Source organism: Pseudophryne corroboree, chromosome 12, assembly GCF_028390025.1.
Source record: "Pseudophryne corroboree isolate aPseCor3 chromosome 12, aPseCor3.hap2, whole genome shotgun sequence".
NCBI classification, from domain to species: domain Eukaryota; kingdom Metazoa; phylum Chordata; class Amphibia; order Anura; family Myobatrachidae; genus Pseudophryne; species Pseudophryne corroboree.
The window spans coordinates 37,275,445-37,299,400 of NC_086455.1; the positions used below are offsets into that span (position 1 = coordinate 37,275,445).

General features: G+C 46.1%; 1 protein-coding gene across 8 annotated transcripts in view; it reads right to left on the reverse strand.

The window, feature by feature from the left end:
* The window catches only part of LOC134980486 (phosphofurin acidic cluster sorting protein 2-like), a 203,634-nt gene that overhangs the window by 73,388 nt on the left and 106,290 nt on the right, over positions 1 to 23,956 (reverse strand). For 6 of the 8 annotated variants that reach the window (XM_063947341.1, XM_063947339.1, XM_063947343.1 and 3 more), the window contains exons 5-7: positions 22,634 to 22,796; positions 15,502 to 15,575; positions 1,816 to 1,896 (exon numbers count right to left, since the gene is read on the reverse strand). In XM_063947341.1, coding sequence (XP_063803411.1) covers positions 1,816 to 1,896; positions 15,502 to 15,575; positions 22,634 to 22,796 — 318 coding nt within the window. The remainder of the gene's footprint in view (positions 1 to 1,815; positions 1,897 to 15,501; positions 15,576 to 22,633; positions 22,797 to 23,956) is intronic. The other 2 variants (XM_063947344.1, XM_063947340.1) reach the window with 1 other exon arrangement.

Consider the following 23,956-nt stretch of genomic DNA (forward strand, 5'->3'; position numbering starts at 1 on the left):
ACGGGCCGGGATTGGCCTCCCTAGCTGGAACTACAGAATTAAATGTCTGCATATTTGCTACATTTATTAATCCGGACCTAAACTGAACGCGCACAGTAGGGATGCATAGTGGGATGACAAATACAGCGCTCCTCTTTAATGTTGCCAATCTAAAACACAGACATAACTTGTCCTGTTTAGAGAGGTTTTCTAAAAAGAGAGTGATGCATGATGAAGTTAATACGTAATGATTATTTTAGTTCTGAACAGACTGAACCTGGCATTAAGAGCGGCTAAGAGTATAAAGAAGAAAAGAAGACACAGAATTGTTCCTAAGGGCCACAGTATGTCGCACAAATGTCATTAATGTGTGGGTTGTGCAGTTGCGTAAAAGCTTTTGCTACTGTACGTAAGAGACGCGTCTTATAGCTAGCTGTCACGGGTGTAGTATGTCTGATCGACGGTCAGGAGACCGCTGGTCAGCATACCGACACCGGGATCCCGGCAGCATACCGACACAGCTGTGTTGCCAACTGAGCTCATCAAAAGAAATCACCAGAACAAACAAGTTATTCAAACAAATTGATTGCTTGTTGCCAACAGCAAATATGTACAACGATAACGTGTGAAGGTTTTTGTACTATTAAACTTCTTGTTTAGGAAATCTGATTAACACCTGATTAACAATCTGATTACCATTAAAATACAAGACTGACTATCAGAGTAGACACTCATGGAGAACACTAAAAAAAACTGTATGCCGTATCAAAACACTTAGTATAAAAAAATATTATAAAAATTAACTACAAGGTTATTTCTAGTATTAGTTTAAAGTGGACCTGTCACACGCATGTGAACAGCAAATCATCATAAAAACTGGCAGCTGGTGAGCCATGGAACCAAATTCAAAGATTTACGGAATGCAGTAGCTGTGCTTAAATATGCAAAAGACTCAGGAGGAGTGTTGTGTTACATTTCCCCACTTCTAACACTGAACTGGCATTACATTCAGTAGTTACTGCAGGCAGCGTTTAGCCTGCCCTTACTAATAGTGCAATTCACCACTTTGTGGCGGCAGTTGCACCTCAAATGTAGAACACAGCATGTACAAGAGCCAGGTCCAGGTTTAAAAAGTAGGTAGGATTGATTAAGATGGGTGTTTCCTGAAGGAATTAAGTGGTTCCCTTATTGAAGACTGGAAAAATATGCCTGGAATGGCACTATGTTAAGAGAATGCATAAAATGGATTCGTGAACAATGTTGAATGCTGGGAAATCTTAACTAGAGGATGACATCATGGTTTAATTTTGATAGAGTAAATGAGGGCAAGTGTATATCATCTATAATACTAGCCCAATACGCTTGGCTTCCTCATATAGCACAAAAAGGCTAAAGGGGGGTACTCACGGAGCGATATTCTAAGCAATCTGACTAGATTGCTTAGAATATCGGCAGGATCGCTCCGTGTGTAGCCCCCTCGGCGATAGCGATGCGCGGCCCCGCACATCGCTATCGCCGCTGCTAGATTGGCCTGCATGCAGGCCAATCTAGCGGGTCGCTCACTTCACCCGCTGGGTGAAGTGAGCGGCCCCCCCGTCTCCCCCCGCACGCTCAGCACAGATCGCGCTGTGCTGAGCGGCAGGAGAGATGTGTGCTGAGCGGTTCGCTCAGCACGCATCTCTCCTTGATCGGCCCGTGAGTACTGGGCTTAAAACTTGAAAAAGCCGACTACAGAGGACATGTCCACTTTAAGGTAAGTTAATCAGTTAATTAAAAGTAATAATATATAGCACAGTTTCTACCCCTTCCAAGTTAGTAAAAGTAATTTCCACCGACCCGGGTTATTGACGTTGTTCTTACTATCGTTCTTCGCTGCTTCTTTGGTTTTCCAACATCAAATTCATCATCATCCAGGTCCTGCAGAATATTATCAGGAGCAGACAGAACACAAGAGCAGAAAAGGAAAAGTAAGGCACCAAAACTTATTAAATTTAGCAAAAAGGCTGGTCAAAAATGTTACTGTAGAAAACAAGGCTTTTGTTCCAACAATCACCACTTTCACCAGTAGCTGCCACTATTTTTGAAGTCACTGTATGCAATATATCTACTGTCCACGTCTTAAAAAAAAATAAAAAATAAAAATTAAGGGCTACCAAGCAAGTCATACATTGATCTGTACCCAGCAAAGCTAGTAAACCACATGTTTAATATTAAGTTAAACAGCATAAATTAATCTTTTGACTGTCACATACAGTATCTGTATTTGTGAAAGTGTGCTTAGATTCTCACCAGTGCATACACAGCTTTGAGGAGCACATTTGCCAATTGTGCAAAGGAGGAGCTGGCACAGGGAGAGGGGAGGAGCTGGCACAGGGAGAGGGGAGGAGCTGGCACAAGGAGAGGGGAGGAGTTGTGCGCTGTGTTTCTTAGTGAAGCACATCACAACACTTGGCGAGCCCTGTTTTACTGTGCAGACACTAGACATCATTTTGCAAAGCAAGATTCGGGCATGAGATGATTTGTGAGTGCACCGGTATATTATTTGTTCAAGTAAATGACTCATCTCTTTCCTGCATTTCTAGCCATCAGCGTTAAGTTAACTATTATTATTCCTGTTTTATTTCCGTCGGAAAGGTATCAAAGTACAAAAATACTTCTGTTGTAAACTCCACGAAAAATAGTTTGCTACAACTTACTGTAATAAGTTTCCAGATGAACAAAATGTATTATAGTTACACTATATTTTTCATCGTATTCGCCAGAGGAGTCTATGCAAAGATGCATGTGCTCAAACCACTAGCTGATGCAGCTGGACTAATCCAAAGCAGGAAGGTCTCTACTGCAGCTTCCGGTGACTCAAAACAAATCCCACACCTCTTGCACTTGATTTGAGAGAACACGAAGAAATCGCAGAGGAGCAGGTCTGGACTGTACGGCAGCTAACCAAGCTCCTGGATGCGTTCAAGGGGCAGAAATTCCACCACTTCCCTGAACTTGTGGGCAGGTTCATTGCCATTATGAGAAGGGCACCATAACCAGATGTTCTTAGACGGCGCCTGGAAATGGCTTCCAGCACTTGCATTAGTCCCCAGTGACGGTCCAGTGCTGCACAAGTGGTCCAGCAGCTACATGACCAGTCTTGGCCACAAAAAAGAGGATTTTGGTACTGACCAGATAAATCCTTTTCTCTGAGTCCACAGGGGGCACTGGAGTACTCTTGGGATATGGACGGGGCATTAGCAGGGACAGGCACATTTAAATATTTAAATGAGTAACTCTCCACCCCCTCCATATTCCCAAGATACCTCAGTGTTTTTTTACTGAGCCGAACAGGAACGATAGAGAGGATGAACAATGGAGAATTACATATAACATTATGGACAACAAGTTGACACATAACATAACGGATAATAAGAAAGTTGACACAACAATAGATAACAATCACCTTAACATTTGAACAAGTCGGTGAGAATGTGTTACCATAAGATTTACTGAACTTACCACAAGCAAGGTGAAACTGCTCTGGGTGGGCGTCCAGTGCCCCCTGTGGATTTAAAGAAAAGGATTTATCTGGTAAGTACCAAAATCCTCTTTTCTTTTTCATCCACTAGGGGGCACTGGAGTACTCTTGTGACTTACCAAAGTTTCCCCCTTGGGCAGGAGAGCTTGTTGGCAACTGTAACACTAGACGACCAAAGCTAGATGCTGATGCGCAAACGTATCAAACTTGCAAAAGCGCACAAACGTGTGCACTGATATCCATGTAGCTGTACGGCAAAGTTGCGTCGTAGAAGCTTCATGACCTGCTGCCCATGACGTTCCCACAGAACGCGTGGAATGTGCCGAAACAGATGTAGGCGGTTTTAGACTAGCATGAAAGTACGCTTGACGAATGGTCAACTTAATCCATCTAGCAAAGGTCTGCTTGGAAGCTGGCCAAACTATCTTGACTGCATCATAGAGAACAAACAACGTATCTGTTTTACGTACTGTTGATGTTTGAGCTACATAAATGCAAAGCGCACGAACCACATCCAAAGTAGCTGGAGTTCCTGAATCTTCTGAAAAAACAGGAACTATGATTGGATGATTGATGTGAAAAAAATTACTTTCGGTAGAAAAGCGAGATTTGTCTGAAGTTCCGCTCTGTCATCATGAAATACCAGATACGGTGGCTTGCATGACAAGGCACCCAATTCTGAAACACGCCTTGCCGAAGCTAAGGCTAGGAGAAACACTGTTTTCCAAGTTAGAAACTTAACATCCACGTGTTGTAAGGGTTCAGAAATTGAAGACTGCAAAAAAATCTAAAACTAGATTCAAGTCCCATGGAGCTGTAGGTGGTATGAATGGAGGTTGAACTCTAAGGACACCTTGCAGGAAAGTGTGAACTGTTGGCAAAAGAGCCAAACGCCTTTGGAAGAAAATTGACAAGGCACCTTTAGTGTAGCTAAACGTAGTCCTCCATCTAACCCCGCCTGTAAAAATAGCAAAAGATGGGATAACTTGAAAGAAGATGTCGGAAACTTCCAAGCTTCACACCAACCTATATAAGCTCGCCAAATTCTAAGATAATGAGCTGTAACTGGCTTCCTAGCACATAACATGGTTGGTATAACCGACTCTGGATTGGCCTCTCGTCTTAAGAGAGCGATTTCAACAGCCGCGCTAAATTGTGGTAAAGGAACGGACACTGTTGTAGTAGGTCTGGACGTAGCGGAAGTGGCCATGGATCGTCTGCGAGTAGACCGCGGAGATCCGAGAACTACGCTCTCCGAGGCCAATTAGGTGCCACTAGTATGACGGTTGTGGATTCTCTTTTGATCAGCTTTAGCAACCGAGGAAGCAGTGGAAATGGTGGAAACAGATACACGAGGCTGTACGGCCACGCTATTGTGAGAGTATCCACTGCCACTGCCTTTGGATCTCGTTCTGGACACATACTTGGGAGTTTGATGATTTTGGCGAGATGCCATTAGATCCACCTGTGGGTAACCCCACTGCTGGACCAACATCTGGAACACCTCTGGATGTAAAGCCCATTCTCCTGGATGAAAATCCTGACGGCTGAGATAATCTGCTTCCAGTTGTCCACTCCTGGAATGAACACTGCCGACAATATCACTTGGTGATGCTCGGACCAATTCAGGATTCAAGCAACTTCTCGCATGGCCATGTCCTTCGAGTACCTCCTTGTTTGTTTATGTATGTGACTGCCGTCGCGTTGTTTGACTGAACCTGAACAGTCTGAGACTGGAGTAATTAAACTGCCTGACGCAGAGCGTTGTAGATTACTCTGAGTTCCAGGACATTTACTGACCGTAACCTTTCTCGGTCTGACCAGAGACCCTGAAATTGACAATGTAGGACCACTGCTCCCCAACCTCTGAGACTTGCATCCGTCGTCAGAATTATCCAATTCCAGACTCCGAACCGTTTTCCCGCGGTGAGATGCTGTATTTGGAGCCACCAGAGTAGTGATACTCTGGCCCTTGGAGACAACTGCACCATCTGATGAATTTGGAGATGAGAGCCTGGCCACTGTGCTAGAAGATCTAGCTGAAAAGGACGCGAGTGAAATCTTCAGAACTGGGGTGCTTTGAAAGACGCCATCTTTCCTAACAGTCGTATGCACAAGCGCACCGAGACTGTCCGTGGTTTGAGCACTAACTGTACTAGATGACAAATACTTTGTGCTTTATGTTCTGGTAGGTAAATTTTGTTGATCCACCATATCCAGAATAATTCCTAGGAATTGAATTCTTTAACATGAACCAGGCTTGATTTCTTGAAGTTGACAATCCAACCGTGCTGAACTAGTACACTGTACGTTAGTAAAGCATGTTGAAGGAGTATTTGTTGAGACGGAGCCTTGATGAGAAGGTCGTGTAAGTATGGAACTATTATCACTCCCAGGGACCTTAGATGAGCTATCATCACAGACATCACCTTTGTGAATACCCGAGGCGCTGATGAGAGGCCAAACGGTAGTGCCTGAAATGGATAATGGTTTTGTTGTACTGTAAACCTTAAGTACGCCTGATGCGGTGGCCAAATTGGAATGTCTAAGTACGCCTCCTTGAGATTCAGCGAAATCATGAATTCCTGTGGTTCTAAACCTGCAATCACCGACCGCAGGGATTCCATCTTGAATCTGTAGTAAGTCACGTACTGATTGAGCCACTTCAGGTTCAATATCGGTCTGACCGAGCCATTCGGCTTTGGTACTACAAAAAGATTGGAATAATAACCTTGACCCTGTTGGTAAACTGGAACCTGAATCAAAACTGCTGAATCAACGAGAGACTGAATTGCGGTCTGCAGAACCGCCTTTTTGTCTCCTGACACCGGCAGGCCTGTCTTGAAAACCCGCATTGGTGGTAGACAATCAAACTCTATTTTGTAACCTTTGAACACTAAATTGCGGAACCACCCATCTGTGGATGTCTGAAACCATGCCAAGTGAAACATCTGAAGGCGTGCTTCCCACAACTGACGATACGAGATGGGCTGGAAGCACGTCATGCCACTGGCTTGTCAGCGGCCTTTGCGTCCTGATGACGGTTAGGGGTTTGTTTAAAACCAAGTCCTCTACCATGTCTACCCTGTATGGTTGTTTCTCTCGCTAGGCCTCAAAAGGACTGCGATCTAAAAGATTTGAACGCTGGTCCGGCGTATTTCCATTTAGGAACTGGTGTGGGCAGTGGCAGGACAACAGACTTTCCCCCAGTAGCCTGAGAAATCCATTTGTCCAATTCAGGACCAAATAAGATATCGCCAGTGTAAGGCAATGCTTCTATTCCTCGTTTTGACTCTGCCTGCCAAGAACGCAGCCAAAGCGCCCCGTCGGGCCGCAACTAGTAAAGCTGAAAGCCGAGAACTAACCTGGCTGACATCCATAGAAGCCGTACCTAAATACTCAGCAGATTCACCGATGTGATCAGCACGAAGTATAAGCTGGTCTAAGGGAATACCCTGTTGTAGGCCCAATTTGAGCTGTGTTGCCCATGCAACTAATGCCTTGTTAATCCAAACTCCAACTAGAGCAGGTCTAAGCAACACCCATACTGCTGTATACAATGACTTTAGCATAGCTTCTAGCTTACGCTCTGATGGGTCTTTTAGCATTGTTGCAACGGGGACTGTAATGGTTAACTTCTTTGAAAGTTTTGAAACTGAGGAATCCACTGTTGGTGGATTTTCCCATTTAATTGTCAGACTCTGAGAACAGGTAGTTAGACAGAAACCGCCTAGGCATAGAAAACCGTTTATCTGGATTTTTCCATGCTTTCGTTAACTGCTCATTAAGAGAATCTGAATAAGGAAAACACACAATTGCCCTCTGTTTTTTAGCAAATAAAATGTCATCATTTGAAAGAGGTTCATCAATCTCCTTGCCAAATTCACCCTCCTCTTGTTCCTCCTGAGATATAAGGTCTGGCATTGAATTGTCAGAATACAACACAGCTGCAACCGTTAAATTACTAGACAAACTAGGACTACTTTTAGGAATTAAGCTAGACCTGGACTTTAGTAAATTCTGCAAAGTCCTTGACATATCCTGAGCCCACTCTGGCAGCTCAGACAGTATTAACCTAGAATCAGACCTAGCCGCCTCACGATCTTTTTGCGCAGCGGCAAACTCTGATTTTAACTCAGACATCACACCTGCCATCATCACCCAAGAAGGATCAGTATAGAGGTTCGTATTTGGACCATAATTTGCAAGACACACCGTGCAAATGGAAGTTCCATCAGGTAACACACTCTCACAGACAAGCTGCTTTTTTGATTTTGCATTAGCTTTACTCATCATGCACACTGACAGACAGTAATACACCAACAGACAGTACCACAGTGAAACGCAAGTCCTCACGACTCAGTAAAAAATGTAACATAAACGTGTATGAAACTGAATGCACTGCACTTGGTACACACACAGTTCTTTTAAACGGTGCTTCACTAATGTCCTACTAACACCCCTGTACCCTCTGATGGCCGTGTGTTGTAGGATCGACACCCAATTCCTGTAGGAAGAAACAGGAAATCATGAGAAACGTCCACACCATGTGCTTTAGCCTTTCCTATACAGTAGACGTTATGAACAACTGTAAATTTGCACTCCACTTTCCTAGGGTTTTTGCCCCTGTATTAACCCTCTTGGCCACCTCCATTATTGCAGGTACTTGGTGTACTTATGTAGGCTTAATAGCCTGAAATGTACTTTATTGTTCCCCCACCGCTGGTTACTGCGGCTGTGGAGCTGCGCAGGCAGCCAGCGGCGGCAGCGCTATCTCCCCCTGAGCTAGGACACTCGCTGATGAGGGGAGCGCTTACGGCGGCCAGCGGCAGATGTAGGAGCTGCCCGCGGATGAAATCACATCCCTCTGTGTCCAGGCCGCGGCAGCAGCTGTCCACGGCCGAAAGCATTTCTTCCCCCATGTGTGCGGCCCGCGGCAACAGCGAGCGCTGTAAGCAGCCGTCAGGGAAGCGATATGAGGCAGGGATCGGCGGGAGCCCAGCGGCAGCAGTGTGAATGACCGCAGCTGGGCGTTGGAGTGCACTGTAAATGTCACACACGGCAGGCATGACAGCATGAGCTGATCGTCCCGCTCCCCTGTAATCTCTGCTCTCCCCTTTGTAATGGAGCGGCGGCTGTAAACTGCCCATCCCTGCTCCTTGCCACAGTTCACAGTGGAGGCTATGACAGGGCTTCTGAATAAGCTTCGTCCAGCTCCTTATAGCCAAGGCTGAATAAGCAAAAGCTGATTTAGGTTTATGGCGGGGATCCTCTCCTGAGCACCGAGAAGCCTATACTGCACTTCAGCAGCACACAGTCCCAGACCCAAGCTTCTTAGTAAGCTGGGAAGGGACTGTGGAGAGAAAAAAAGAAAAAGTTTTCAAAAAAATAAAAGTGAAAGTCTTTAAGACTTCCAGCACGTGTCCTATCTCTGTGAAAGCACAAAAAACACTGGGGTACCTTGGAAGTATGGAGGGGGGAGGAGGGTTACAAATTTAAATATTTAAATGTGCCTGTCCCTGCTAACGTCCCGTCCATATCACAAGAATACTCCAGTGACCCCTAGTGGATGAAAAAGAAAAAATAAGAATTTACTTACCGATAATTCTATTTCTCGGAGTCCGTAGTGGATGCTGGGGTTCCTGAAAGGACCATGGGGAATAGCGGCTCCGCAGGAGACAGGGCACAAAAAGTAAAGCTTTAGGATCAGGTGGTGTGCACTGGCTCCTCCCCCTATGACCCTCCTCCAAGCCTCAGTTAGGATACTGTGCCCGGACGAGCGTACACAATAAGGAAGGATTTTGAATCCCGGGTAAGACTCATACCAGCCACACCAATCACACTGTACAACCTGTGATCTGAACCCAGTTAACAGTATGATAACAGCGGAGCCTCTGAAAAGATGGCTCACAACAATAATAACCCGATTTTTGTAACTATGTACAAGTATTGCAGATAATCCACACTTGGGATGGGCGCCCAGCATCCACTACGGACTCAGAGAAATAGAATTATCGGTAAGTAAATTCTTATTTTCTCTATCGTCCTAGTGGATGCTGGGGTTCCTGAAAGGACCATGGGGATTATACCAAAGCTCCCAAACGGGCGGGAGAGTGCGGATGACTCTGCAGCACCGAATGAGAGAACTCCAGGTCCTCCTTAGCCAGGGTATCAAATTTGTAGGATTTTACAAACGTGTTTGCCCCTGACTAAGTAGCCGCTCGGCAAAGTTGTAAAGCCGAGACCCCTCGGGCAGCCGCCCAAGATGAGCCCACCTTCCTTGTGGAATGGGCATTTACATATTTTGGCTGTGGCAGGCCTGCCACAGAATGTGCAAGCTGAATTGTATTACACATCCAACTAGCAATAGTCTGCTTAGAAGCAAGAGCACCCAGTTTGTTGGGTGCATACAGGATAACAGCAAGTCAGTTTTCCTGACTCCAGCCGTCCTGGAACCTATATTTTCAGGGCCCTGACAACATCTAGCAACTTGGAGTCCTCCAAGTCCTTAGTAGGCGCAAGGCACCACAATAAGCTGGTTCAGGTGAAACACTGACACCACCTTAGGGAGAGAACTGGGGACGAGTCCGCAGCTCTGCCCTGTCCGAATGGACAAACAGATATGGGCTTTTTTTGAGAAAAAAAACCCACCAATTTGACACTCGCCTGGCCCAGGCCAGGGCCAAGAGCATGGTCACTTTTCATGGGAGATGCTTCAAATCCACAGATTTGACTGGTTTTAAACCAATGTGATTTGAGGAATCCCAGAACTACGTTGAGATCCCACAGTGCCACTGGAGGCACAAAAGGGGGTTGTATATGCAATACTCCCTTGACAAACTTCTGGACTTCAGGAACTGAAGCCAATTCTTTCTGGAAGAAAATCGACAGGGCCGAAATTTGAACCTTAATGGACCCCCAATTTGAGGCCCATAGACACTCCTGTTTGCAGGAAATGCAGGAATCGACAGAGTTGAAATTTCTTCGTGGGGCCTTCCTGGCCTCACACCATGCAACATATTTTCGCCCCATGTGGTGATAATGTTGTGCGGTCACCTCCTTCCTGGCTTTGACCAGGGTAGGAATGACCTCTTCCGGAATGCCTTTTTCCCTTAGGATCCGGCGTTCCACCGCCATGCCGTCAAACGCAGCTGCGGTAAGTCTTGGAACAGACATGGTACTTGCTGAAGCAAGTCCCTTCTTAGCGGCAGAGGCCATAAGTCCTCTGTGAGCATCTCTTGAAGTTCCGGGTACCAAGTCCTTCTTGGCCAATCCGGAGCAATGAGTATAGTTCTTACTCCTCTACGTCTTATAATTCTCAGTACCTTAGGTATGAGAAGCAGAGGAGGGAACACATACACCGACTGGTACACCCACGGTGTTACCAGAACGTCCACAGCTATTGCCTGAGGGTCTCTTGACCTGGCGCAATACCTGTCCCGTTTTTTGTTCAGACGGGACGCCATCATGTCCACCTTTGGTATTTCCCAACGGTTCACAATCATGTGGAAAAACTTCCCGATGAAGTTTCCACTCTCCCGGGTGGAGGTCGTGCCTGCTGAGGAAGTCTGCTTCCCAGTTTCCATTCCCGGAATGAAACACTGCTGACAGTGCTATCACATGATTTTCCGCCCAGCGAAAAGTCCTTGCAGTTTTTGCCATTGCCCTCCTGCTTCTTGTGCCGCCCTGTCTGTTTACGTGGGCGACTGCCGTGATGTTTTTCCCACTGGATCAATACCGGCTGACCTTGAAGCAGAGGTCTTGCTAGGCTTAGAGCATTATAAAATTACCCTTAGCTCCAGTATATTTATGTGGAGAAAAATCTCCAGACTTGATCACACTCCCTGGAAATTTTTTCCTTGTGTGACTGCTCCCCAGCCTCTCGGGCTGGCCTCCGTGGTCACCAGCATCCAATCCTGAATGCCGAATCTGCGTCCCTCTAGAAGATGAGCACTCTGTAACCACCACAGGAGAGACACCCTTGTCCTTGGATATAGGGTTATCCGCTGATGCATCTGAAGATGCGATCCGGACCATTTGTCCAGCAGATCCCACTGAAAAGTTCTTGCGTGAAATCTGCCGAATGGAATTGCTTCGTAGGAAGCCTCTTTTCCTGGTTTTAGGAGGTTCCTGACTAGCTCGGATAACTCCCTGGCTTTCTCTTCCGGGAGAAACACCTTTTTCTGGACTGTGTCCAGAATCATCCCTAGGCACAGCAGACGTGTCGTCGGGAACAGCTGCGATTTTGGAATATTTAGAATCCACCCGTGCTGTTGTAGCAGTATCCGAGATAGTGCTACTCCGACCTCCAACTGTTCCCTGGACTTTGCCCTTATCAGGAGATCGTCCAAGTAAGGGATAATTAAGACGCCTTTTCTTTGAAGAAGAAGAATCATCATTTCGGCCATTACCTTGGTAAAGACCCGGGGTGCCGTGGACAATCCAAACGGCAGCGTCTGAAACTGATAGTGACAGTTCTGTACCACGAACCTGAAGTACCCTTAGTGAGAAGGGCAAATTTGGGACATGGAGGTAAGCATCCCTGATGTCCCGGGACACTATATAGTCCCCTTCTTCCTGGTTCGTTATCACTGCTCTGAGTGACTCCATCTTGATTTGAACCTTTGTAAGTGTTCAAATTTTTTTAGATTTAGAATAGGTCTCACCTAGCCTTCTGGCTTCAGTACCACAATATAGTGTGGAATAATACCCCTTTCCTTGTTGTAGGAGGGGTAATTTGATTATCACCTGCTGGGAATACAGCTTGTGAATTGTTTCCCATACTGCCTCCTTGTCGGAGGGAGACCTTGGTAAAGCAGACTTCAGGAGCCTGCGAGGGGGAAACGTCTCGACATTCCAATCTGTACCCCTGGGATACTACTTGTAGGATCCAGGGGTCCTGTACGGTCCCAGCGTCATGCTGAGAGCTTGGCAGAAGCGGTGGAAGGCTTCTGTTCCTGGGAATGGGCTGCCTGCTGCAGTCTTCTTCCCTTTCCTCTATCCCTGGGCAGATATGACTCTTATAGGGACGAAAGGACTGAGGCTGAAAAGACGGTGTCTTTTTCTGCAGAGATGTGACTTAGGGTAAAAACGGTGGATTTTCCAGCAGTTGCCGTGGCCACCAGGTCCGATGGACCGACCCCAAATAACTCCTCTTCCTTTATACGGCAATACACCTTTGTGCCGTTTGGAATCTGCATCACCTGACCACTGTCGTGTCCATAAACATCTTGTGGCAGATATGGACATCGCACTTACTCTTGATGCCAGAGTGCAAATATCCCTCTGTGCATCTCGTATATATAGAAATGCATCCTTTAAATGCTCTATAGTCAATAAAATACTGTCCCTGTCAAGGGTATCAATATTTTTAGTCAGGGAATCCGACCAAGCCACCCCAGCTCTGCACATCCAGGCTGAGGCGATCGCTGGTCGCAGTATAACACCAGTATGTGTGTATATACTTTTTATGATATTTTCCAGCCTCCTGTCAGCTGGCTCCTTGAGGACGGCCCTATCTATAGACGGTACCGCCACTTGTTTTGATAAGCGTGTGAGCGCCTTATCCACCCTAAGGGGTGTTTCCCAACGCACCCTAACTTCTGGCGGGAAAGGGTATACCGCCAATAATTTTCTATCGGGGGGAACCCACGCATCATCACACACTTCCTTTAATTTATCTGATTCAGGAAAAACTACAGGTAGTTTTTTCACATCCCACATAATACCCTCTTTTGTGGTACTTGTAGTATCAGAAATATGTAACACCTCCTTCATTGCCCTTAACATGTAACGTGTGGCCCTAAAGGGAAATACGTTTGTTTCTTCACCGTCGACACTGAAATCAGTGTCCGTGTCTGTGTCTGTCGACCGACTGAGGTAAAAGGACGTTTTAACGCCCCTGACGGTGTTTGAGACGCCTGGACAGGTACTAATTTGTTTGCCAGCCGTCTCATGTCGCCAACCGACCTTGCAGCGTGTTGACATTATCACGTAATTCCATAAATAAGCCATACATTCCGGTGTCGACTCCCTAGAGAGTGACATCACCATTACAGGCAATTTGCTCCGCCTCCTCACCAACATCGTCCTCATACATGTCGACACACACGTACCGACATATAGCACACACACACACACAGGGAATGCTCTGATAGAGGACAGGACCCCACTAGCCCCTTGGGGAGACAGAGGGAGAGTTTGCCAGCACACACCAAAGCGCTATATTTTACAGGGATAGCCTTATAATAAGTGCTCCCTTATAGCTGCTTTTATAAAATCACAATTTCGCCAAATTTTGCCCCCCCTCTCTTGATTTAACCCTGTTTCTGTAGTGCAGTGCAGGGGAGAGCCTGGGAGCCTTCCTGACCAGCGGAACTGTGTGAGGAAATGGCGCTGTGTGCTGAGGAGATAGGCCCCGCCCCCTTTTCGGCGGGCTCGTCTCCCGCTTAAAAATGGATTCTGGCAGGGGTTAAATATCTCCATATAGCCCCGGAGGCTATATGTGAGGTATTTTTTGCCAAAAAAAGGATTTTCATTGCTGCCCAGGGCGCCCCCCCCCCCAGCGCCCTGCACCCTCAGTGACTGCCGTGTGAAGTGTGCTGAGAGCAATGGCGCACAGCTGCAGTGCTGTGCGCTACCTTAAGAAGACTGAGGAGTCTTCTGCCGCCGATTCTGGACCTTCTTCTCTTTTCAGCATCTGCAAGGGGGCCGGCGGCGAGGCTCCGGTGACCATCCAGGCTGTACCTGTGATCGTCCCTCTGGAGCTAATGTCCAGTAGCCAAAGAAGCCAATCCATCCTGCACGCAGGTGAGTTCACTTCTTCTCCCCTAAGTCCCTCGATGCAGTGATCCTGTTGCCAGCAGGACTCACTGTAAAATAAAAAACCTAAGCTAAACTTTTCTAAGCAGCTCTTTAGGAGAGCCACCTAGATTGCACCCTTCTCGGCCGGGCACAAAAACCTAACTGAGGCTTGGAGGAGGGTCATAGGGGGAGGAGCCAGTGCACACCACCTGATCCTAAAGCTTTACTTTTTGTGCCCTGTCTCCTGCGGAGCCGCTATTCCCCATGGTCCTTTCAGGAACCCCAGCATCCACTAGGACGATAGAGAAAACAGATACATCAGCTTGGTGAGGCAATGCTCATGGCAGAAATTCTGTGGCGGCGCACCTCCAACTGGGGTGCACTGGGCTAACTGTTGCTTGGTCTCAGGGTCAAAACTGTAGATCCAGGATTAATCGCCACTGATGATCTCCCAGATAGAGTTTGAGTGATTGCTACGAAACCTGACCAGCAAGTTGTGGCACCAAGTCACCCGAGTCTCCTACTGCTCTCAAGTTAGCTGATGGGGCACCCAGTATGCATAAACCTTGCAGGCTAAACCTTTTCATGGATTATCAAGCACATGGATCCCAATGAGATGCCTATCTCCTTCTCTTACTAGGTCATGATCACCCTGACGTCCACCTCAACTATAGCCTGCATGGCAGCAACATTGTCCTCTTTGATGGTGGACACAGGTCGGCCGCAGTGCATCTCATCTTCATGGGAGAGTCTAATTCTGCAAACCACTCAAACAAAGTGATTCAGGACTTCATCCCAAAAGCAGCTCGCAGTTAGTCAAAACTCCCCTGCTGTCTTAGACCACTTTTGAAGTCCTAGAAGATCATGGCTCTCCAGTGGCCACTGTTGAGCTTCATAACGAGTTTGTGGAGGAAGTGAACATGTGGACTTCTTTAGTGTGCAATGCTGCTTATATACGGTTCTGTGCCTTCACATTTCACAACTTTAGTCAAGAGACAGATACATAACCAGGCTGTAAGATTGAGTCTACTCTACCTATGCACTGTACATCCGGTAACTTATTGTACATACACACCTCGTATATAAAAACACTAAAATTATGTCTGGTAACAAAAGTATGAAAACCAGACAAGTAAACAAATGCCCTCATTGAGAAATACATGTGATGGGTTGGTCTTTCTTGTTATATATCACTGCACCTGGCCTTGCACTGCATCATCACTGGCTTCTTGTTCTGAAGAAAAACTTTCATACTCTTCCTCAGAATAATTATCTGGAAAAAAAAAAGAAAAATAACACATAGATGAAACATTTTTAAAGATTACTTTTACTGTGGACAGATCTTCTATGAACAATATTAAACGTCCTCAATCTAGAAAAAAAGCAGCTGCAGGCTGTACAAAGACACATTTTGAATAAATCTGAAAAACATTCAATCCACAAACCCTTAAAAGCCTTTAGGTCTAATTTTTATGTAAAGCTGCCACACTGCAATTCCAAACAATGTATAATATTGCATATTATCTTGGACCCCTATGGTAAACCTTTTATAGGCAATAATAAAGATTGTAAGCATTCGAACTTGCTGCATATACCACTCTCTAGGATCCATGCAGACTGTGTGTGATGTCTTTCCCGCAAATTGATCATTAACAGTACACTTTTAAGGGGTTGGGGCTTTTATGGCAGCGTTCGGGATGCCAGCAGTCAGAATACAGACCGCAGCATCCAGATGTTTAGAATCCCGACAGGAGTCAGGTAAGTATGTAATCCCTCCCCCCTAAACCTTCCTTGTAGCAGCCTAAACCTAACCCTCCCCAGAGATGCCTAAACCTATCCCCCCTTCCAGCAGCCTAAACCTAACCCTTCTCCCTCCCGCATCCTTACCCTAACCCTCATGGGGGTGCCTGAACATAACATACCCACAGCCTAAACCTAAGCCCCCCCCCCCCCACCACCACCACCACGGCCTAAACCTAACCACCTCTGGCCACTGCCTAACCCTAAACCCCCTCCCCCTTCCATAGCTTACATCTCCATCAGGCCGGTACATAGATGTCGTGATACGAGCACTGTTGGGATTACGGTGTCAGTATATAGACTGCCTGGATCCCCATGCAAGACTAGACTGGTCGTAAAAAAAGAAAAATGGGATAACAAAGAACATGTGGTCCACCTTCCCGATTTTCCACGAATGATCAGCACACAGGTTTTACTAGACTTTACTAGACAGGGCTGGTGGCAATAACAGGGAGACAAGCAGTGTGGAATAGTCATCATCAAACCCTGCCCCTTCCCTCGTGCCAACCAGCCTTATGTCAGTCGGCGCGGTATTAAAATCTATAGGGAAGTCAGGGCCCGGGAAATAAAATACTGTCTCTTCTATGAAGAATCAGCTCTCTACTGATAGCCCATATCCAATGGGCGGTGGGTGTTGTTAATAAATACGGTTTAAAAAAAGGAATATTGCAATTTGCTGGTGCACTACAGGTCCCAGCTAACTGTGTCATACCCAATCTAAATGGCTGCCAGAGCATACCTGGCAGACTGGACCTGCTGCTACTTTCAGTGTAACTGTAAAAATAAATGTAAAAAATAAATAAAATAAAAAAGACTGACACTGTAAAATATACGTTATGGTAAGAACTTACCGTTGATAACGGTATTTCTCCTAAGTCCAGAGGATCCACAGGATAACATTGGGATATGATGAAGCGACAGCACCAGCACAAATCGCACCAATCGGTCAAATCTTTTCGGCCTCCCAGCATGCAACGGGCCGGCCACATATCCCCGCCTCCTGGCTCAGGCAAATGAGTTGTATTCCAAAGCTCAAGGCAGGAGCATCATAGATTGCCCTAATCAGGCGAGAAGAACACACATACACACTCTTCCGTACAAGAAGGAAGAGATTGGTGAGTAAAAGGATCCTCATATCAGGTGCGTCAGGGTGAGATCCCTGTGGACTTAGGAGAAATACCGTTATCAACGGTAAGTTCTTACTAGAATGTATATTTCTCCGGTAGGGTCCACAGGTTATCCACAGGATAACATTGGGATTTAGCAAAGCAATTTAGTGGTGGGGATGCTCCAGATTGGACAGGAGAATCCTTCACCCGAATTCAGCGTCATGAGAGGCAAAGGTATCCATGGCATAATGTCTAATGAATGTGTTAATGGAAGACCATGTGGCTGCCTTACATATCTGTTCTGCTGAAGCACCACGTTGTGCTGCCCATGATGGACCTACCTTACCAGTAGAGTGAGCAGAGACATTAGCCGGAACAGGGAGATCAGCTAGAGAATATGTTTATGAAACAGTCATCCAAAGCCACCTTGCCCCAGTGTCTGCTTATCAGCAGGCCATCCTCTCTTGTGAAATCCGTAGAGAATGAAAAGAGAAATTGTCTTTCTGATGGCACTGGTACGATCCACGTAGATCCTTAAGGCACAGACCACACCGCCCAGTGATGCATCTCCCACAGAAAGGCCCGCTACCTGGAAAGCCGGGACTACAATTTCTTAGTTAAGGTGGAATTTAGACACCACCTTGGGAGGATACCCAGATCTAGTCCTGAGAACTGCTTTATCTGGATAAAAAAAATTCAGAAATGGGGAACGACATGACAATGCCCCTAAATCTGACACTCTTCTAGCTGACGTCATGGCCAATAAAAAGACAACTTTAGCTGTCAACCATTTAAGATCCACTTTATTAAGTGGTTCAAATGGGGCAACTTGAAGGGCCTTTAGGACTAAATTTAAGTCCCAAGGCACTGTAGGAGGAACAAAAGTAGGTTGAATGCGCAGCATTCCCTGGAAAAAAGTATGCACATCCTGTAAGTTGGCAATTTTCTTTTGGAACCATACAGTCAATGCTGACACTTACACTCTCAAGGAAGCCACCTTAAAACCTTTATCCATTCCTGTCTGAAGGAATGCGAAGACCCTGGAAACTCTGAAAGACTTAGGGTCCATATTCCGTTCACTGCACCAATGAATATAGGTTAGCCATATTCAGTGATAAATGCGAGCTGAGGAAGGTTTCCTTGCTACGAGCATTGTTTGAATTACCTGTTGTGAGAATCCTCTTGACTTCAGGATAGAGGTTTCAAGAGCCACGCCATCAAAGACTGTCGATCCAGATGTCTGATAACAAGGACCCTGCATCAGTAGATCTGGACGTTGCGGTAGCTGGAGTGGGGCATCCATCAACATTCTCTGCAGATCTGTGTACCAATGGCTTCTGGGCCAAGCCGGAGCTATTAGTATCACGGCACCCTTTCCCTGCTTTATCTTTCTCACCACCCTGGGTAACAGGGTGATTGGAGGAAACACATAAGTCAGATGAAAGTCCCATCTCACTGACAGCGCATCCACAAAGATCACTCTGGGATCCTTTGTTCTTGACCCGAATGCAAGAACTTTGTTGTTCTGACGGGACGCAATGAGATCTCTCTCTGGCAACCCCCACTTGTCTACTAGGGTCTGGAAGACCTCCGGGTGTGGAGCCCATTCACTTGCCTGAATGGCGTGTCAACTGAGAAAATCGACTTTCTAGTTTAGGACTCCCGGAACGAACACTGCGGACAAGGCTGGATGAAGTTCTGCCCACTTTAGGTATGCGACTTACCTCTTTCATCGCTTGTCGGCTGCGAGTTCCTCAATGATGGTTGAGGTACGCTACTGCGTCGCATTATCCGAGCGGATCTGAACTGGTTTTCCCGAAGAATGTCCTTTGCCTGAATCAGTGCCATGTATATGGCCCGAAGTTCCAATATATTTATTGGCAGGCACCCTTCTTCCTTGGTCCATTGTCCCTGGAAACACAACCTTCCTGACACTGCTCCCTAGCCCTGGAGACTGGCATCTGTTGTCAGAATTTCCCAATCTGATATCCAAAAGGGTTTCCCCTTGTCCAGATGGGATGCCTGTAGCCATCAGGCTAATGACCTTCTTACTTCTATCGTAAGAACCATAGTCTGCATTTTTATCATCTTATGCAACCGACTCCATTTGGCCAGAATCAGATGCTGCAGAGGCCTCAAGTGGAACTGTGCATACTCCAGCATGTCGAATGTTGACACCATCAATCCCATCACATGCATTGCTGTGTGAATGGATACCAAGTCCTGAATCCTTGACTGAACCTTGGATATCTTGTTCAGAGGTAAGATTACTCTTTGAAGACTTGAATCCAGTACAGCCCCCAAGTGAGTCATCCACTGTGACGGAACCAGAGACGATTTTGCCCAATTTATGAGCCACCAATGCCTTTCCAGACACATTATTGTCTGTTGCAGATGACATAGGAGCAATTCCTGCGACTATGCCAGAGTTAAAAGATCCTCGAAGTATGGAAAAATTCTTATCTCCTGCTGGCGGCGATAAGCTGCAATTATCACCATAATCTTGGTAAATACTCTGGGGGCTGTGGCTAACCCAAAAGGTAGGGCCTGGAACTGAAAATGCTGTTGGAGGATAGCGAACCTGAGAAAGCACCGATGGGACAGTGCTATGGGAACATGTAGACAAGCATCCTGGATATCCAGGGATACCATATAATCCCCTGGCTCCATGGCCAAAATGATGGAACGTAAAGTTTCCATATGAAACCGAGGTACCCAAATGTACTTGTTCAGCACTTTGAGATTGAGAATGGGACGAAATGACCCATTTGGTTTCTTAACTAGAAACAGGTTGGAGTAAAAACCCTGTCCCTGTTGCGCAGGAGGAACTGGAATGACTACTCCTGACTGAAGCAATTTCTGAACTGCCTCTTGCAAAGCCCTGGCCTTCGTCTCTATCCGAGACTGGCTGGTACAAAAAAACCTTCGAGGAGGGTGCTTATTGAAGGTAAAAGCACAACCTAGGAGATACCGCTTTCTGCACCCAAGCATCTGTTGTAGACCGCTGCCAAATCTGTGCAAACTGAAGGTGGAGGCCCGCACCATCAGGCTGATGGCTTATTATCCATTTTACCACCCGGTCCTCTGGTAGCCCAATGCTTTTTAGTCTTACCAGACTTATTGTATTGGGAATGCCTGCCATCACTTTTTCCTTTAGCTTTTCCTTGAGACTGAAAGGGCCGAAAAGCCGGAACTTTAGGTTTGAAATTGTATGTGGAAGGAAACTTTACCTTCTTGGAGTCTGCTTTTGACTCCAAAATATCTGTCAATTCTTTACCAAAAAGAATATATCCAGAAAAAGGCAAAGATTCTAAAACCTTCTTAGATTCTGAATCAGCTTTCCACGTACATAGTCAAACCGCTCTGCGAGCAGTGACTGTTGAAGCTGATGCCTTGGAGGCAATAGTATCCATATCCAATGCTGCTTCTTCCAAGAACATTGCAGCCTGTTTTATATGTGCTATATGGGATTTTTGCTCTCTAGATGCTATTGAAAAATTCCCATCCAATGCATCAGCCCAGGCAGCCACTGCCTTTGCCATCCAAGCTGAAGCCATGGTTCCTTATGACTGCCCCAGACAGGGAAAAAATGTTTTAAAAAAAAACATCCACTCTCCTATTCGTGACATAATTTAATGATGTTGAAGGCAAAGGTAATGGTGATTTGCACACTAATCGAATCACATGCGTATCTACTTCAGAAGCCACCTCCCTTTTTAAACAATCCCCAAGCTGGAAGAGGATAGTTGGAATTCCATTTCTTAGGAATTCTAAACTTTTTATTGGTCATAGCCCAAGCCTCTTCCATGATTTCCGTCAGCTGATCTGACCCTGGAAACTCAGTCTTAACTGTTTTGGGATGTTTAAACACAGGTGCCTTGGTTTTTAACACAGGCTCTGCTGAATCCTCTAAGAATAGAATGGCTTTCATTGCCTTAATTAACTCAGCTATATCCACTGAGCTGAGACCTTCCTTCTCCTCTTCGTATGCCGAACCGGAGATTATTGAGCTTTGATCCTCCGATGAATCCTCATATGAAACATGTGTAGCCTGTGAGGATGAAGATTTACTTACCACTGGCTTATCAGCCTGTTTCTTCTGAGAGGCTGCTGCTGGAAGTGATAAACCACAGGTGGGAAGCTGCATGTAAGGGTTAATCGTGTAACCTATCCCTGGTACAGGAGTTGGAGCAATTATTCGTTCAGCTATACTGGATAATGTCTGTGCAAACATAGCCCAAGGTGGATCAACCTGCACCTGAATCTGCCTTGTTTTTCAAGAGACCATGGTGAAAACTAAAAACAATTTGCACACAAACCATCCTGAACCAGATCCTGAAAAGTTAACACAGCTTTGCAAGACAAACATGCTATGAGTGTTTGTGTTGCTGTGAGTGTATCTTCCACACCTTTGCCGCTCTTAGACATGATAAATAATCAACACTTCCACAGTGTACTACACAATTTGTGACTGTAATCACTTCAAGCTTTTTAAAGTGACCTACAATCCGACCCTATCTATGCACCAGCATTGAGGATTGGACAGGGTCCCCTTCATGTACAGCGTCTGAGACGGAAGCGGGAAACAGTTCATGGCGGGAGACTCTGAGGAAACTGGTCATGAACTGGGGAGAGGGGCGACCAAGAGCGTCTGACTCCCCATTGCCGACATCAACCCCAGGGATCGCGGCCTCATACTATTCCTGGAGCCTCTGATCCCTAAGGCCTAGCGTTGGTGCACCCGAGCTGTGTCCGTATTCCCCTTCTAAGCGGAACCGATGCCTTACCTTCTCCCCGTGCTCCGGCCACAGCCTGGTAACGTCTTCTGGACCTGCTAGTATATCTGACACAGACGCCCGCCGAAACAGCACTGTACTCGTGGGTAAGCGTTGCCGCAACCCGGCAGAGAGTTGTTGGAGCGACTCTTTCTAAGGTAAATATAAGACTCTTTTTAGAAAGAACACTCAAGAAAAAATAGTAAGACTATAAAAATAAAATAAGAAAGCTTAGAGCTGCTAAAAACCAGCAGCCCTCTGACCACGGTCCGGCTCCTGTCGCACCAAACAAAAAACTGATCTGCCTGAGCCAGGAGGCGGGGAAATATGGACGGGCCCATTGCATGCTCGGAGGCCGAAAAGCTTTGACCGATTGGTGCAAATCCGCTGTCACTTCATCATATTCCAATGTTATCCTGTGGATAACCTGTGGACCCTGCCGGAGTTAATTTTGAAATAAAGCTCCCCCACACACCTCGTTCCGATCTTTATTACTAGCGTTTGCACGTGGCTTCGCTCGTGTGAATGTGTTAGGAAATCTTCATTGTACATTCATTTTATATGTGCAGAGATCTAAAAGTCATGCTGATGAACGGTAGAGCAAATCTGACAGCAGAGATTAGTGTGACAAGGCAATGAATACTAACCTGTGGATTTGATCTTCAGGCTGGTATTCATGGCACTGTCCTCATGATCAATAGGCTGACTAGAGAGGGAAAATATCCATATCTCTGCTACCTTAGCAGATGCCTCCTTCATGTTACTAAAAAGACTTAATATTTGGCTTCCTTCAGACGGATGCTGCATAACCTGAAATAAAAAATAGTGAAAAAAATATTTACACCAACGGCAAACTAACCACAGCCCTCTCCTTGTAATCATAGATAAACCCCAACACTCTTTTCTTCACCACTGTTACTATATCAGGCTGAGATCAGGCTGTAGAATTCCTATAACAAGCTGGATAAAGCCACAACAGTTGGCCATTCCAAGAACCGGTGACATCAGGTACAGTAGTTGGGTCATTGATGAGGTTGCAGAAAATGCATACATCAAAATCTTAAGTTATATGAAAAAATGCAGAGATGGGCCCCATATAATTATACCTTGTGCTTCATTCTGCCACCGACTCACCTCTTTTGTATCATTACAATTACATTTAATAAAATACATTAACTCTTGTTTATGGAATGATCTGTATTTGTCCCTTTCTTACGTTATTTGAACGTAATGTTATTCAACCTAAGTGACTTCTAAGTAATCTGGGTCCCAATGATGTTTTGAAGTAAAGCATCTCGAGAGACTGTGGGTGGTATTCAATTGTTTATCGTGCCCAATCTCCTATGTAGGGTGACGGGAGATCCGGAGCAATATTCAATTGTTGTTTTTTATTGCGTATATCGCGCCCAGAGAGGTCGGGTTTAGCTGTGTAAAGCAGCTAAAACCGACCAAAGTAATGGGCGTGATGCGAAAAGTCCCATTTGGCCACTCAAACGGGTAATTCTTTGCACATTTCAGCTCACCAACCCCAGGGGGTGCGAGCTGAAATGCTGGTGTTGGCAGCTGATCGCGCCATATCCAATCCTGTCGGCAGGATGTATCATCCTGCACATGCAGAGACAAGGGCCCCCAAAAGGAGCCCGTCCCTGCGATGTGCCGTGAGGGCTGGTGCACAAGCACAGAGGTCACTTCCTAGGGGGAACCCTCTGCCGGCAACTAACGCAATATATAGCCAAGAGGCTACAATGGACTACTGCCATCTTCAGATGGCGGTAGGCAGCTGTGGGGACCAATATCGTGAATGCATTGCATTCCGGATATTGGTAAATCGGTCAACATCACATCCATCATGGAAACCTATGGGGGATGCGGCTATGGCCGGCAATGGAGCAATCGCAGCAGCTATCAAAGAGTGTTTGGGTGTTTTCAGGGATATAGCCGAAAAATAAGAATTTACTCACCGGTAATTC